A 17,944-nucleotide genomic window follows, 5' to 3' on the forward strand; every position below is an offset into this window, starting at 1 on the left:
TCGTCTGTATATTACACCTCAATTAAAAAATTATTTAAATGTATGGCAAGAAAAGGCACTGAGGACAGAATGAGAGACAGAAGGTAAACTTTGTAGTAAAGAGATGTTTTGCTTGATATTTGGCAGCATTTTCCAACTCTAAAATTGAAGATTGTGACCCAAGGGTGCCCTGGTCTGACATTTAGTCTGATTTCTAAATACGTTGTTATAATGATTGTCTGAGACACACTGAATTAAAATGTTCTCAAATTACATGATGCAAACTCTCTCAACAAACTACAAATAAAGGAATCTTCCTCAACCTGATAAAGGTTATCTATGAAAAACCTACCAGTAACATCATGCTTAATGGTGTAAGACTAGACGCTTTCCTCCTAAGATCAGGAACAAGACAAGGATGTCTGCTCTCGCCACTTCTACTCAACATTATACTGCAGTCTAGTCAGGACAATTAGGCAAGAAAAAGAAAGAAAGACATCCAGTTTGGAAAGGAAGAACTATAACTATCTCTATCTACAGATGACATGATCTTGTATACAGAACATCAATAAAAAACTATTAGAACTAAAAAATGAGTGCCAGTTTGCAGGATCAATATACAAAAATCAAGTGTATTTCTATACACCAGCAATGAACAATCTGAAAATGAAATTAACAACTCCACTTAGAATAGCACCAAAAAGAATAAAATACATATATATTTAACAAAAAAGTATAAGACTTGTACATTGAAACTCCAAAAATTGTTGAAAGACATTAAAGAAGACCTAAACAAATAGAAAGATATGCTATGTTCATGGGATGGAAGACTTAATACGGTTAAGATGGCAAAGCCCCTCAAATTGATCTGCATATATGAAGCAATCCCTGCCAAAACCCTAGTGGCCTTTTTTGAAGAAATTGACTAGCTGATCCTAAGATTCACATGGATATGGAAGCACCTGCAATAGTCAAAACAATTATGAAAAACAAGAACCAAGTTGGAAGACTCACATTTCCTGATTTTACAGCTTAGTACAATACTACAGTTATCAAGAAAATGTGGTAATAGCATAAAGGATAGACATATAGATCAATGGAATAGACGTGAAAGTCCAGAAATAAATGCTTACATTTATGGTCAACTGATTTTCTAAAAAAGTGCCAAGACCATTCAATGGGAGAAGAAATAGTCTTTTCAACAAATGGTGCTGAGACAACCACATATCCACATGCAGAAGAATGAAGTTGGACCCCCTACCTCAGACCATTTAAAAAAAAACAAAACAAAACTCAAAATGGATCAGAGACCTAAATATAAGAGCTAAAACTATAAAACTCTTTGAAGAAAATAAACACCAGAGAAAACCTTGGGTTAGGCAAAGCCTTCTTAGATATGACATCAAAAGCACAAGTGACAAAAGGAAAAATAGATAAACTGGACTGCCACAAAATTTAAAACTTTTGTGCTGTAAATGATACCATCAACAGAGTAAAAAGAAAACCCACAGAATGGGAGGAAGCACTTGCAAATCACACATCTGACAAGGGCCTTGTATCCAGAATATATAAAAAACTCTTAAAACTTATTAACAAAAATACCAATAACCCAATTAAAAATGGGCAAAGTTCGGAGAAACTTGGCAAACATCACTTTCGCCAGGTGAGCCAAGTTAATATCACCAGTAATGAGACAAAGATATTGTATGTCTCCCAATGTGATGTACTGAGGACAGGGCATCACTTCTGTGGTATTCCTACCCCAAATGCATAACACTAATATAATCATGAGGGAACAGCAAACCAACCCAAATTGAAGGATTATACAAGATAAACTGCCTGTACTCTTTGAAAGCATTAAGTCAAGAAAGACAAAGACTGATGAAGAAATGTTCCAGATAAAAGGCGGGGCTATACAGACGTGACAGCTAAATGTTAATATGTAATCCTGGTTTAGATCATGAACCAGAGAAAAAATATCTTTCGTTTCACTGTAAAGGACATTAGTGGGACAATAAGTAAAATTTGGCTAAGGTTTGTAAATTATAGAACCATATCAATCTTAGTTTCCTGATTAGATAACTGTACTGTGATTACATAAGTGAATGTTCTTGTATTTAGGGAAGCACGTACTGAAGTACTGAGAGGTAATGGAGCATTATGTCTACAACTTACTCTTCAACAGTTCAGAACAAAATAGTCATCTGCATATAGAGAGAATGTAAAACAAATGTGGTAAATGGTTAACAGTGGGGAGTTCTGGGTGAACTTTCTTGTAGGTCTGAATATTTTCCAAAATAAAAAGTTAAAAAAATGTTTTAATTGGGCAAAGGATTTGAGTAGATAGTTCTCCAAAGAAGATATATAAATGGCCAATAAGGTCATGAAAAGATCCTAGGTATCTTTAGTCATTAGGGAAATGCAAAACACAACCACAATGAGATTCCACCTAACACCCACTAGGATGGCTACAATCAAAAGGACAGACAGTAACAAGTACTGCGAGGACGTGGAGAAACTGGAACCTTCATACATTGCTGATGGGAATGTAAACTGGGAAAACAGTCTGGCCGTTCCTCAAAGTTAAATAAAGAATTATCATAAGACCCAGTAATTTGGCTCCAAGAGAAATTAAAACATAAGTTGACACAAAAACTTGCATGTGAATGTTTATGGCAGCATTATTCACAATAGCCAGAAAGTGAAAACAAACCAAGTGTCTTTCAAATCATGAACAGACAAATCAAATATATCCATACAATGGAATATTATTCAGCCACAAAAAGGAATGAAATTCTGATACATGTTACAACATGGATGACACTTGAAAACATTATGATAAATGGAGGAAGCGAGTCACAAAAGACCATATATTGTATGATTCTATATATATGAAATGTCAAGAATAGGCAAATTCGTAAAGACGGAAAGTAGATTCAGTGGTTGCAGAGGACTGGGACTGGGGAGGTGGGGTTAGGTTGAGAGAAAATGGGGAGTGACTGTTAATGGATACTGTGTTTCTTTTGGGAGTGATGAAAATAATCTAAAATTACATTGTGGTGATGGCTGCAAAACTGTGAATATACTAAAAAAAAAAAAGACCTAAATGTAAGGCCAGACACTATCAAACTCTTAGAGGAAAACATAGGCAGAACACTCTATGACATAAATCACAGCAAGATCCTTTTTGACCCAACTCCTAGAGAAATGGAAATAAAAACACGAATAAACAAATGGGACTTAATGAAACTAAAAGCTTTTGCACAGCAAAGGAAACCATAAACAAGACCAAAAGACAACCCTCAGAATGGGAGAAAATATTTGCAAATGAAGCAACTGACAAAGGATTAATCTCCAAGATTAACAAGCAGATCATGCAGCTCAATAACAAAAAAACAAACAACCCAATCCAAAAATGGGCAGAAGACCTAAATAGACATTTCTCCAAAGAAGATACACAGATTGCCAACAGACACATGAAAGAATGCTCAACATCATTAATCATTAGAGAAATGCAAATCAAAACTACAATGAGGTATCATCTCACACCAGTCAGAATGGCCATCATCAAAAAATCTAGAAACAATAAATGCTGGAGAGGGTGTGGAGAAAAGGGAACACTCTTGCACTGTTGGTGGGAATGTAAATTGATACAGCCACTATGGAGAACAGTATGGAGGTTCCTTGAAAAACTACAAATAGAACTACCATACGACCCAGCAATCCCACTACTGGGCATATACCCTGAGAAAACCATAATTCAAAAAGAGTCATGTACCACAATGTTCATTGCAGCTCTATTTACAATAGCCAGGACATGGAAGCAACCTAAGTGTCCATCATCAGATGAATGGATAAAGAAGATGTGGCACATTTATACAATGGAATATTACTCAGCCATAAAAAGAAATGAAATGGAGGTATTTGTAGTGAGGTGGATGGAGTTAGAGTCTGTCATACAGAGTGAAGTAAGTCAGAAAGAGAAAAACAAATACAGTATGCTAACACATATATATAGAATCTAAGGAAAAAAAAAAAAGGTCATGAAGAACCTAGTGGCAAGACGGGAATAAAGACACAGACCTACTAGAGAATGGACTTGAGGATATGGGGAGGGGGAAGGGTAAGATGTGACAGGGTGAGAGAGTGGCATGAACATATATTCACTACCAAACGTAAAATAGATAGCTAGTGGGAAGCAGCCGCATAGCACAGGGAGATCAGCTCGGTGCTTTGTGACCACCTAGAGGGGTGGGATAGGGAGGGTGGGAGGGAGGGAGCTGCAAGAGGGAAGAGATATGGGAACATATGTATATGTATAACTGATTCACTTTGTTATAAAGCAGAAGCTAACACACCATTGTAAGGCAATTATACTCCAATAAAGATGTTAAAAAAAGAAGGATTGAATTCTATACTTTAAGATGAGCAAATTGCATGGTATGTGAATTATATCTCAATAAAGCTGTAAAAATTATTTTTCATAAGTTAAAACTTTAGGAAAGGCAGTATAGCAAATAAATATTTTTCACAACAAAGACCCTTTAAAAGTGATTCACCATAATTAGATTGAAAATACCTGAATCAGATTAAAACTCACCTACTGCACTGGTCTTCAGTGGAAAAGTAGATTTGAAAGTCATCAGAATTATCATGGACGTAAAGAAAACAACACTGTTCATCAAACTTGGATATGCTGCAAAATTTCAAAACGTAAGAATGCTTATTATATATAAATTTTGATATCAATTTAATTTTTTTGAGAAAGATCTAGAAACAGCTTTTCTTCAATTTTACAAATTTGAAAGTTTCATTAATGTTTTAACAAATACCCCCCCGCCCACCAAAGTGACTTCTATTTCTCTATGAAATTTAAATAGGAGGGGCATTTATCTTGCTGATGTTTGAGTTTGTATTCATCAACAGACTTTAATATGTATCAAGAACTTACTATCTATTCAATGTTAAGCAAAGCATATGGGCAGCAGGAATGGGAATAAAATATGGTTTCTGTCTTCAAGAGTTTATAAGGTCATTAAAAAGGTATTTGTGAAATAATTTATTGTGATATCAAAGGAATTTCTAGACTTGAAAAATATTAGGACACAGTATTTGTGGCCACACAAGGGAAGTGGAAATAAACATGGCATTTTAGCTCAAGAAAGGCCTTTAAATGTTATCTGGTCCATCCCCACCAAAGGCCTGGATCTGACTCTACAGCTCCTTGAACAGGCAATATTCAGTTTGCCTGGAATATCCAGTGACAGAAAATCATCATATTCCATCTCCTGATGGATTTCACTGCTAGAAAGTTCTTTACCTGCACTGTGCCAAAGCCTACGCAATGGCCCTCATTTTGCCAGGTGGCACTATGCAAAAGGCTAGATTCTATGATTAGCCCTTCAGACAAATGAAGCCACTTTATCTTGCCCTTTCTAAGTCGTCTCTTCCTGAGATTATAGCTTCTTTGACGATTCCTTACATGTTATGGATTACATGACAAATAACGAGTTGAAACAGCAACAGTACAGGGTGATTTAAAATGAATTAAAACTAGCTTATACATGAGTAACTTTTCAAAACCAATCTTTAAAGGAACCACCACAGTTAGTTGGATAGCCTTGGGAATGTTCAACACATGCTCTTCATGTCACATTGGTTCCAGGGTCTGATTCACCCCAGGCCCTTTGCACATCCCTGTTGATGGCTAAAATGGCAGCAAGAGGTATCTCTATGAGAAAGTACAAACAGAAGGTTCTTGACTACATGTTATCATACAACTTAGTTTCTGAGTAGTACGTGTTTGAAAATGTTTAACACCTTTTGAATTATCTTATATTTTCTGAGCAGTATTATTCAAATATGCTACTGTGTTCTTAAATGATTTCTCTCCCTTTAAAAGTGATGTAAACATTACTCCAATTTAAACACTGATGTGTCTAGGAAAGGATCATGCTGCATCTGGGGTAACAGGGATTCATTCATTGGCCTGTGGTCTGAGAATCAGAGAAAAGACATAGAGTTCTAGTCCAAGCCCTTAATATGATGGAAACTATGAAGATACTGAGTCCTAGAGAGGCTGAATGATTTGCTCAGAGTCAAACAGCAAAAGAGGGATTAGAACTCAGATCTCCTCCAGAGTTCCTCCCACCCTTGGGTGTGCTGGCAGGGTCAGACTCAGAGTGCAGCCACACGATTCAGGCCCAAATGGTCAGCGCTCCTGAAGCAAACGGCAAGTGGCAGGCCTCTCCTGGGAATACACCACCTTACTCACCTGCCAGTAACAATGCCCTTGGCTCCATTACTCTGCCCAGGAGGTCCCAGCCAAGTATCATTATCAAGTAACTCCCAGCTTCAGTTCTGGGGGTCCCTGAGCACATGAACATCATTGGCTCAAAGAAGAAACACTGTATCTTTCTACACACATTACTTCTTGTTTTAAAAAAGTTTGAGACAAGAGAGTTTCGTCTGTTGGATACGAAAACAGCTACTCTGCTATAACAAGCCAGGAAGCCCTTACTAGCAGCACATGATGAACAAGCTCGGGCAGGGCAACGAGAGAGAAAATAGTCTGTTTTGGATTCTGTTAAAAATGAGAACACCACATATTATAAATAAGTAGAAACAAAGTGATAAAAACAACATCATTATTTGTATTAAAACAATAATTACATTTTCTCTTATGTTCTTACCTTATTCCTCTAATGGAAGAGGCTGTAAAATTCCATTCATGAATTTGTCTCTGCAGGAATCAAGGACAAAAGTCAGTAGTTTGATGTTTTCCATGCAAAGAATCATTTTTGGTTTCATTCTATGGTCAATCGCTTCTGCTATTTTTTACTTTCAATAGAATTTAGCAGTTAAAGCAAGATATTTCGCATAACTTGGAACACCAGAAACATTTTCTGATCTATTGTAAAAATTCATTTGTGTCTCTAATCCAGTTTAGAACAAATGATCTAAATTTGAAATAGAAACAATAGGCATACAGTACATACACGGTGAGCAGCCTTTCATCTTCTGTCAACGTATCAGGAAAACTCTAAGATGAGTTTGGGAACAGCCCACTGAAGTTGAATGACCCACAAAAATGTTTGGAGAGGCAAGAATGTGGCAGACGCCAGTCAGTGTTCACCGATCTTTATTTCTTTTTCTCCCTGGGCACATAACTAGACTACATTTCCCAGCCTCCTGAGCAGCTAGGTGGGGTCATTTGATGGAGTTCTGACCAATGGGATGTGAACAAGAGTGATGTGCTCCACCTGTGGGCTTGGCTCATTAGAAACCTCCACAGCAATCCTCTCCTCTACATTCTCTTTCCCCATCCACTACCAGATGGAATGGGGACCCTGCCAACCTGGACATGACATGAGGCATAGATGAACTTTTATCATCATAGATAAACTGATATTTGGGGGATGTTTGTTTTAGCATCTAGCCTACCATGACTAATACAAAGACTAACTGGGATTTCAATCTGTACAAGACGCACTTAAAAAATACATATATAACTCTGTCCTCTCCCTCCACCACCATCCCTTGCCCTTAAACTATGAACAAAGCTAAGCCTCAGAAGGAGTGTCTGAATTCCCAGTTTTAGAAGGGCCATAGGCTACAATACCAATACATTACAACAACAGAGAATCATTTTAAATAAGCAAATACATTAGGTTAGCCTGAGGAATGCCATAAATGACCAGCTAAGCCTCCCAGAGAAGAGAAGTGTGAGAGCCAAATGACTGAGCATATGGCTCAGGAGAACAGCCACAAGCGATCGGGTGACAAGTTTCCTGCCATCCTGGAGCAATGGCAACAGGCACAGCTGGGAGGATGGTTCCCAATGGGAGAAGATCCATCCAGACATGTTGATGAAACACCTATTATGCACTAGGCAACGAACCAGCAGGGACATGACAGAGAATGACAAAACCCCTGCCCTCATGGGGCTTACAATCGAGTGAGGGGAGATAGATAATAAATCAAATAGTAAGTGAAGAGCATGGTGGAGGGTGAAAAGTACTATGAACACAAATAACACAGCAAAGGGCATTAAGGTGGGGCAGGAAGTCATGAGTTTTCAAGCAGAAAGCTAAAGGGGGTGAGGGAGTGAGCCATGCAGATTAACTGGGGGACCAGTTCCGGGCAGAGGAAACAGCAAGTGCAAAGGCCCTGAGGCAGCAGTGTGCTTTGCAGGTTTGGGGACCAGCAAGGAGGGGAGTGAGACGGGAGCGGAGTGAGTGAGGGGGGAGTGGGAGAGGAGGTTAGGGAGATCATGCAGGCCTCTGGAGGCCATCAACAGGACTTTAAGCCTCCCCTCTGTGTGAGAATCACTGAGAGCTGTGAAAGATGAAAGTGGATGAAAACATGAAAGCTATCACATCAGACCCATCTTTATAGAAAGACTCAGTGTATTTCAGAGGAGGGATGTGTTCCAAGTCACTGAAAGAGGGTAGTGGTGGAGAACGGGAGTCTGCTTTGGATTCAGGTACAGAAATATGAACGAGGGCAGATTCGAGAGAGCCTGCAAGAGGCTGTATGTATATAGAAAGCTCAACCACACAAGTTTTCAAAGTATTCCCAGACGGTAGGTTTACTCTAGGGTAGCTTTAGGGAACTTCTCGATTCAGGAGGAAGATTTACTGGTTAAGAAGTAAACCACATGCAGGGACTTCCTTGGCGGTCCAGTGGTCAAGACTCTGCACTTCCACTGCAGGGGGCACGGGTTTGATCCCTGGTCAGGGAACTAATATCCTACATGCTGCGTGGTGCGGCCAAAAAAATTAATAAAATTAAATTTAAAAAAATTAAAAAAAAACAGAAGTAAACCACACGGACCTTCCCTCCGCTTTCCCTTTACATCATAATCAATAGGCATTGGGTGGGGGGTTCCTGCTTCATAGGTCCTACAGATATAAAAATATAGAAGTCATGCATGGGCTTGCAGAGCAGTTGGGGAGACACTTTGGAAAACGGATAAATAAGCGATAGGATATACTTCACACATGATACAGACAACTGGGTAGCCAACAGACGTTCAATGGAAGGATGGAAGGAGGGAAGGGTGGTTAGAGACACCTTTGCAAAAGTTAGGACTTGGGTAATTGGAAGAATGAATTCCAGGGAGGGAGAAGGATGAGAACAAAAGAGCAGATGTGAACTCCTGCAGGGCCAGCTCAGGGGACTGTGAGATGACAGATGAAGGTCTGGCTGGGGCTGAGGGTCGGGGAGGGGGAGGAGAAGGAGGGAGGAGAAGGAGGGCAGGGTTATATAGGGGCTTGACACTTAATAAAAGAGTTTGACTTTTATCTGGAAAGTCACAGGATCCAATAATGATTGGGGAATATCAAGAGGGCCACTACAAGTGTTTTTTTAATTATTACTAAACTTTTAAGCTGAAATAGAGCATACATTCAGAAAAGGGTACAGTGATCATCTCAATAAATTTCCACAAAATGAAGAGCCACTGTAACCAGCATCTAAACCAAGAGACAGAACATCAGCAGCAGAAGATTCCCTCAGACCCCCTGTTCCCAGTCACTGCTGTCGACCCAAAGGCGACTGCTATTCTCACTTGTCCCACTGTGGAGAGCGTTGCCTGTTCTGGAATATTATACAAATGGAACCGTGAAGCCTGTGCTCTCTTGTATCTGCAAGGGGAGTCTTTCATGAGCTATCTGGTGGTGTCCTGGCGGGTCAATCAGGAGAGCTATGACTGTTCTCCTCCTGTCCCGAGCCTCCTGTAAGGCAGCATTCTAATCTTTCCTGAGAGGGGATATTTCACCAAATCATGATGAGGAAACAGATTCAAGATTTTAGCTTTCCACAGTGCCAGAAGCCGCCAGTAACAGTGCATTGGAAGCAGAGCCGGGGTGGGCTCTGGAGAAATGGGCCGGGAAGTCAGAGGGAGGGGACTCCTTCAGGATCCCCGAGGTGCTGACTCAGCCTCTGCCCTCCTACCCCCAGGATGCGGACTTTCAGGGAGGGGGGATTTTTGTGTTAAAAGCATAGCCTTTTTGTGTGAGATGTTCCAGTCGCTAACATAAGCATAAAAGGCACCTCCCAAAGAGCTTTCCAAACCCAGCAGCCCTACCCGTATGGATAGCAATGGTGGCCGCAGTGCACCTGTTGGTGACTTTGGGGCCCACGAGAAGCTGAGGGAGAAACACCGCATTTGCTCCTGCTCTGTGCAGCCTGCCCGCATCGCTGTGCTGGGCGAGCTCGCACCAGCTTGGGAAGCCATTGCACACATCTCTTCCTAACCCTGTGCTCGGTGACCTGATGTTGGTTGCATGAAACTGGCCATGATGGGAGTATTTACACCACAGAAATCAGTAAACACTACAAATCGGTCCTCTGCTCCCATATCCCCTGGAGAGCTGGTGGTTAAACACTGACCAGCGTACGTTTCTGAATCCCCGGCTGATGAAGCAGACCTTAACCTAATGTTACAGCGGTGCTGTCTGCAGGTGAACGTGTGCCTGTGTGATTGCTTCCCACCACCACAGCCCACCGGGAAGAACCGCAAGTCTGTGCAGAGAAGTTATCCTTTCACTCCAGGCTAATCTGCTTGCTTCCACAACCTGCAGAATTTCAAAAATGTAAATGAAGGCAAAAGCAAAGCCTTCCTCTCAAAGAAAAAAAGGCAATTTATATTTCTCTCAGACATTTGCTCTGACAACTACCAAGCACTGTGCAAAACATTTCCTCAGTCAAGGAAAACTACCATTTGCTGCTTATATAGTTCTTTCTATTTCTTATTACAGACTATATACAAACAAAGTAAAACATTTACAACTAGTGAGATACTATATGTACCGATGGAAATTCCCATTAAAGACCTGCAACCATTATAGGTTTGTAGAATTCCATGAGAACAAAACCATTTTGCTCTAAAAGTATGAAGAGTCACTTTAATACGATTAGTTTCTTCCATAACTACTTGTCAAAATATGAGGTGTTCACACCAGTCAGAATGGCCATCATCAAAAAATCTACAAACAATAAATGCTGGAGAGGGTGTGGAGAAAAGGGAACCCTCTTGCACTATTGGTGGGAATGTAAATTGATACAGCCACTATGGAGAACAGTATGGAGGTTGCTTAAAAAACTAAAAATAGAATTACCATATGACCCAGCAATCCCACTACTGGGCATATACCCAGAGAAAACCATAATTCAAAAAGACACATGTACCCCAATGTTCACTGCAGCACTATTTACAATAGCCAGGACATGGAAGCAACCTAAATGTCCATCAACAGAGGAACAGATAAAGAAGATGTGGTACCTATATACAATGGAATATTACTCAGCCGTAAGAAGAACAAAATAATGCCATTTGCAGCAATATGGATGGACCTAGAGATTGTCATACTGAGTGAAGTAAGTCAGACACAGAAAAACAAATATATGATATTGCTTACATGTGGAATCTAAAAAAAAAAGGCTACAAATGAACTTATCTACAAAACAGAAATAGAGTTACAGATGTAAAAAATAAACTACGGTTACTGGGGGGTAAGGGGGGGAGGGATAAATTGGGAGATTGGGATTGACACATACCCACTACTATATATAAAATAGATAACTAATAAGGACCTACTATATAGCACAGGGAACTCTACTCAATACTCTATAATGGCCTATACGGGAAAAGAATCTAAAAAAGAGTGGATATATGTATAACAGATTCACTTTGCTGTACACCTGAAACTAACACAACATTGTAAATCAACTATACCCCAATAAAAATTTAAAAATGAGGTGTTTTGTTACCTCTATCAATGGAATAGTGAGGTTACAGATCAGAATTTTGAAAATTCTCTTGCATCACAGTGGCATCAATGACACAAACAATGTAAGCAAGGTTGGCCTCTAGTACAAGAATCCCAACACTGAGGACAGGGTGCTTCATGGCAGTGGTACCTGGAGGGTGGAACATAAGTAGGGCTTTGGGGGGTGGGGGCCTGCTAATGTTCCCTTCCCTGGGTTGCACTGGTTACTTAGGTGTGTTCACTTGATAAAAAATCCATCAAATTGTACATTTATGAGTTATACACTTTTGTGTGTGTGTTATACTTCAATAAAAGGTTAAAAAAAACCCAAAGAGGCAAATTTAATAGAAGATACATGCATTCTTCAAATGAGATATATCTGTATGCACACCATGTATGTATCTTATTCTAGCTCCTTCTCTTTTGCTCAAATATTTAAAGCACACAGTGCAGGAAAAATACCCCAGCACATTAAGGCGGCTCATCTTCACTAATGGCTACTGACTCTCTTATCAATGAGGAGAAGGTTGCTTCGCTGTTAAATATTAGACAAGGTTACTGGCTTACATTTGTGTTACAGACTTAATGTTTGTGTCTCCACAAATTCATATGTTGGAGCCCTAGCCCCCAGTGTGATGGTATTTGGAGATGGTGGCCTTTGAGAGGTGATTAGATCACCAGGGTGGAGCCCTCGTGATGGGATTAGTGCCCTATATAAGAAGAGACAGGAGAGAGTTCTGTATCCCTCTTTCCATTATGTGAGAACAGGGCAAGAAGACCACCATCTGCAAACCAGGAGGAGGGTTCTCACCAGAACCTGACCGTGCTGGCACCCTGATCTCAGACTTTCCAGCCTCCAGAACTGTGAGAAACAAATTTCTGTTGTTTGAGCCAGGGGTCCCCAAACCCTGGGCTGTGGACCAGTACCGGTCTGCGGCCTGTTAGGAATCCGGTTGCACAGCAGGAGATGAGTGGAGGGTGGGCGGGCGGGTAGGCAAGTGAGCGAAGCTTCATCTGCTGCTCCCCATCACTCACATTACCGCCTGAATCATCCCCCCCGCCCCCCAGGTCTGTGGAAAAACTGCCTTTCACAAAACCAGTCCCCGGTGCCAATAAGGTTGGGGACCACTGGTTTAAGCCACCCAGTCCGTGGTATTCTGTTACAGCAGCTCAAGCAGACTAAGGTAACTTGAAATATCATTCATGACTATATATTTTTCATATGTACCTTTATTGAAGTATAAGTGATATAGAAAGAACTGCACCTATTTAATGTGCATAATTTGATGAGTTTGGACATATGCCAACACTTGTGATACCATCACCACAATCAAGGTAGTAGATATATCCAACACCTCCCAAAGTGTCCTTGTGTCCCTTGGGTTTTGTTTTTATTTGTGTGTGTGGTAAGAACACACATGATATTTACCCTCTTAACAAATGTGAAGTGCACAATCCCATATTGTTAAGTATAGGCACTGTGCTGTACAGCAGCTCTCTATGACTTATTTATCTAGCGTAACTGAAACTTTATGCCCATTGAACAATGGAAAGTTGTTGTATCATGACTATTTCTGATAAAGTGTTTCCAATATGATTCTGAGCCTCTCCTTATTCTCTGATGTTGTTATTTTATTTTTGAAGATATTGCTTATTTTTACCTGATTAAGACATAATTGCTCACACTCTTGTTTCCAGGGGGAAAAAAATCCTTCTTTGCCAAGTTGATGGCAGAACTCTCCCCACACTCCATGAAAACACAGACATAGCAAATAGATCTGTCTAATGCACTTGTCAAAGGTGCTACCTCTTTTTATTACTACAGAATATTTTATTAAAGAAAAAATCTGATGAAGTACTTTAGACAAATACAGATGAAAATGTAGTTGTTACCACAAAACATGAGGCCTGGCCCAGCATTTGTGTAATATCTTTAATGGGCAATGAACATGTTTCCTCTCCTATATTGCTGGTGTAAGTATAAATTAGGATGGTACGAATTTGACAGTAGCTATTGAATTTTAAACATATGTAGTCTTGAAGCCAGCAGGTCCAATTCTGGGACTCTTTGCTCCTGAAACATCTACATGTGCGCGGTAGGGTGTAACCGCCAGGATGTGCACTGGCGTATTTACCATCAGCTAGAATGCAAAACTGAAACCAAAATGTGCATTAGCAGGAAAGTGGTAAAATAAATTATGGCTCATCCATACCCGGAAATGCACCACCATGATATGGGAATATAGGGAATATCACATTTTAAAAATCGGGTGGATCAGTGTGTGCTATATGAAAAACTGTCCCTGATGTATGGATCATTTAAAAAGAGTAAGTTGCAAAATAACAAATCTCACCATATGATCTCACATTAATGAAAATGCTTCTTCCCCCTATATATATGTATATTATATATATAATGGATATATGTATACACACATTATACATATATAACTGAGCTTAGAGAAAGGTACAGATGGACATCCATCAAATCATTGGTGACGGGAATACATACCAAGTTTGGGGGATTTGGAGGGACTTTCACTTTATTCCTTATCCACTTCCTTCATGGTTTAACTCATTTTTTTCCACAAGTTTATATTCATTCGTATATAAATACATATATATACACACACACATATATATACACATATGTATATACACACATAGCTATACATATAATACAAATATATATATTTGGAAAATCCTGCTTCCTTTCCTCCATCTGTGATTACACTCTCTCATATACTCCTGTAACTCAGAAGTTAGGCATGGGTGCCTGTTCTTTCAAGTACAATATAGTTGACTCTCCTACTTGAAAACTGAATTTTTCATTAAATAATACAGAATAAAGAGAGAGCTGTTTATGATTGTTTTCTTACCATTTCCGTGGGTGAGACGTGCCATAGAGAAACTGTCCTCTCCTCGGCTTCACTGTTTATAGAGACATACGAAGGCTGGTAGACTTTGGTTGGTTCTATCACCAGAACCTAAAAGAACAGATTTCTGTAATGTGTGGGAACATGCCACATAGGTTATCTTGCCCAGTGAGGAAGTGGGAAGCTCTGGACTCCACAGATCCTCTACGTGTACCTACTATGCAGCAACCCTGCTCTAGGACCAGTGGATACGGCGGCCCACAATCCCTTCCCTATGGGAGGTCTATGCTCTGATGGGGCAGACAGTGTAACCAACAGACAAGGATATGCAATAACATAACACACAGACCTCTGAAGAAAATAAGGCAGAATAATGGTGAGGAAGGGGTGGGGGACACTTCTTGAGACAGAGGGGCCAAGAAAGGCTTGCCCGAGGAAGTCACAGAGAAGAAAGGAAGGCTACAGTTTTTGAGAGAAATTAGGAAGTAACCTTGAGAATCCACAGGTAGGTACCCAAGTCTGCAAAAAATGCAAGAGGATGAAGAGTGAGGTGACAGTCCATCAGTCATATTTTATTTTGCTGGGGGAGAGGGAGGGAGGGAAGGAAGGAAGGAGAGGAGGAGGGAGAGATGAAGAGGAACGGGGTAAAAAAGGGGGAGAGAGATAGAGAGAGAATGAATTTCCAAAGCAAATGTTTATTGCTAAACTGGGGTAGAGATTACATGAGTGTCTGTCCCATTATTTTTTTGTACCTTTCAGTAGGTTTGAAATATTTCATAATTCAAAGAAGATTTAAAAACTTATTACCCAGGCACAAAATCATTATCATAATCATTTCAAACAACGTAATCTTTTATTCGATGTTTCATGAAATTCTGAACACTGAATGTTCACAAAATCTTATGACATAAACACGAAACACAATTATCTGAAGTTCAGTTTCTGGGATGCTTAGATGTCTTACTTATGACTCCTTATAAGATGATCATAAAACTGAAACAAAAACTCAACGAAAAGCTAAAAGCGGTTTTGCTTTTCAATAAAGTTTTAAAAAGTAATTAGTGGCATTGGAGGCAAACCAAAGCTCAACAGGAAACAGCTGTGAATTTGAAAATTTTACTATTAGTGTTGCATTGTTGTGGAACCAAGTTTCTCCTCCTCAGCACTATGGACATTTTGGGCTGGATAATTCTGTGTTGGGGGCAGGAGACTGTCCTGTGCATCGTGGGAGGTTTAGTGGCATCCTTGGCCTCCACCCCACTAGATGCCAGTAGCAACACCTTTCCCACAGTTATGACAACCAAAATGTCTCCAGACGTTTCCAAACGGCCTCTGGGGGACACAAATCACTCCTAGTTGAGAACCACTATTTTAGAGGATATAGCCAGCTTTTTCTAGTGAGTTGATCTCTCACTGGCTGATTCTACATAAGATTGATGGCTCTCTTAACATTTTCAGTTACTCTAAGGGTTTCTTCCTTTCAGAGTATTCAATAATTAGATAGTACCAACCCCAGTTTCTTTTTTTTTTTTTATCTTAAAAAAATGGATTTAGCATCTCTTACTGGAAATCTGAGTCCATTAGTAACTTCATTTGTTGCCTCAAAAATTATATCTAACCAGAAGTTCAGCCGTTCTTGCCTGGGTGAATGTTCAATAATGGGTTTCTTGAAGCGCTGAATTAATAACAAGTTCTGAACTAATGATCGCAGGTACCTGGAAAAATCATGAGCACCAATAAATTAGATTCCCAAAGAAACGGAATTCAGTTCTACTCCCTTTAAAAGAAGTTTCCCAAAAGTCTTACTTCTTAAATTCATAGTGTGTAGCAAGTACTTCTTAATAATCTGGCAACCACATACTTAATTAAAAGAAACCCAAACGGGGCAAAATAAGCTTGTCCAACAAACATACAACATTGCTTTTACCAACATTGGGCTAAACCTCAGTTTTGGTACATTGTGTTCAAAGCATAGAGACTGGCAAGCATTTGCTACCTTAATTAACAAGAGCAAGTGGTTTGAACTTCAAAGCAACTGCAAAATGACAAATTTCAAACTCAGTATCTTCCTCTTTTCTAACTACCCTTTTTATTTTGAGGTAATTATATATTTACATAGTTATAAGAAACAATACAGAGAGATCCCATGTGCCCTTGCTTTACCCCAATGGTAACATCATGTAAAATTCTAGAATAATATCACAATCAGGATACTGACATTGATACAGTCAAGATAGAAAATATTTCCATCCACAAGGATCCCTCATGTTTCCCTTCTATAGCCACGCCAACTTCCTTCCCATCCCCATCCCCTCTTTGACCTCTGGCAATCACTAATATTAAACTCAATGTACTTTCTTTTAAAAAAAATTAGATCTGACCTGGTAGATGTTGAATTTATAAGGTCTTCAATCTCACCACACCTTTACTATCTTTAGGCAAACTGAACTCTTTGAAACATAGTTGCCAGGCAGTGGTAGTCACATCCTCTCTGGTAGTGAATGGGGTTGGTGGGGAGGTGTTTCTGCTGATAGTATCAGAGTATTATTTTGCCCTTTGAGGATAAAGTCTGGAGCTATCCTGGGAAGGCAGATCAGCTAGGCTCTGACTGACTTGCTTGGGTAGTGTGTAGTAAAGGATTAATACAGCAGGACTGGGTTGCCCAAGTATACATTCCAAAGAAAGGTGTGGCCCTTGACTGGCTTCTGAGAGATCACTTCTAAGCCCTTGGGATATCCTGCCTGCTAAGAGTCTCTGTCTACCTGGGCCTTGCACCAGGCCAGCTAGTTTACGTTAACAGTATGATTCATGGTGGGGACCTTGGGCCATGCTGTATCAGTGTGATCTCCAGAGAGGCTGGGGACTCAGTGACTAAGGTCAGCTACGTGGGAGCTTCATGGCTACATAATTGACCCCCAATAAAAACCCTGGACACCAAGGCTTGGTGAGCTTCCCTGGTTGACAATAATTTGTACATGTTGTCACATATCATTGCTGGGAGAATTAAGCACTGTCCATGGCTCCACTGGGAGAGGACAACTGGAAGCTTATGCCTGGTCTCTCCTGAGCTCTGCCCTATGTGCCTTTTGCCTTTGCTGCTTTTAATCTATATACTCTTACTGCAATAAACCATAACCATGAGTAGAATAGCTTTTCTGAGTTCTGTGAGTTCTTCTAGCAAATCGTGAACCTCAGGGTGGTCTTGAACCCACAACAATAGGTACCAACACTGTAAGTCAGTCCAGGTTCTGATGTAACAGGAATGTATTCACGCCTCAGGTCTCCTCTCCAGAGTCAGCTCTGTCTGGCTCAGAT

General features: G+C 40.0%; 1 protein-coding gene across 1 annotated transcript in view; it reads right to left on the reverse strand.

Moving 5' to 3' along the window:
• MAP3K15 (mitogen-activated protein kinase kinase kinase 15) overlaps positions 1–17,944 on the reverse strand; it is a 148,330-nt gene that overhangs the window by 32,365 nt on the left and 98,021 nt on the right. Inside the window, exons 10-13 of the mRNA XM_036839721.1 lie at positions 16,194–16,344; positions 14,633–14,740; positions 6,672–6,721; positions 4,580–4,675 (exon numbers count right to left, since the gene is read on the reverse strand). Coding sequence (XP_036695616.1) covers positions 4,580–4,675; positions 6,672–6,721; positions 14,633–14,740; positions 16,194–16,344 — 405 coding nt within the window. The remainder of the gene's footprint in view (positions 1–4,579; positions 4,676–6,671; positions 6,722–14,632; positions 14,741–16,193; positions 16,345–17,944) is intronic.

The sequence above is a fragment of the Balaenoptera musculus genome, chromosome X (genome assembly GCF_009873245.2).
Source record: "Balaenoptera musculus isolate JJ_BM4_2016_0621 chromosome X, mBalMus1.pri.v3, whole genome shotgun sequence".
Classification (NCBI taxonomy): Eukaryota; Metazoa; Chordata; class Mammalia; order Artiodactyla; family Balaenopteridae; genus Balaenoptera; species Balaenoptera musculus.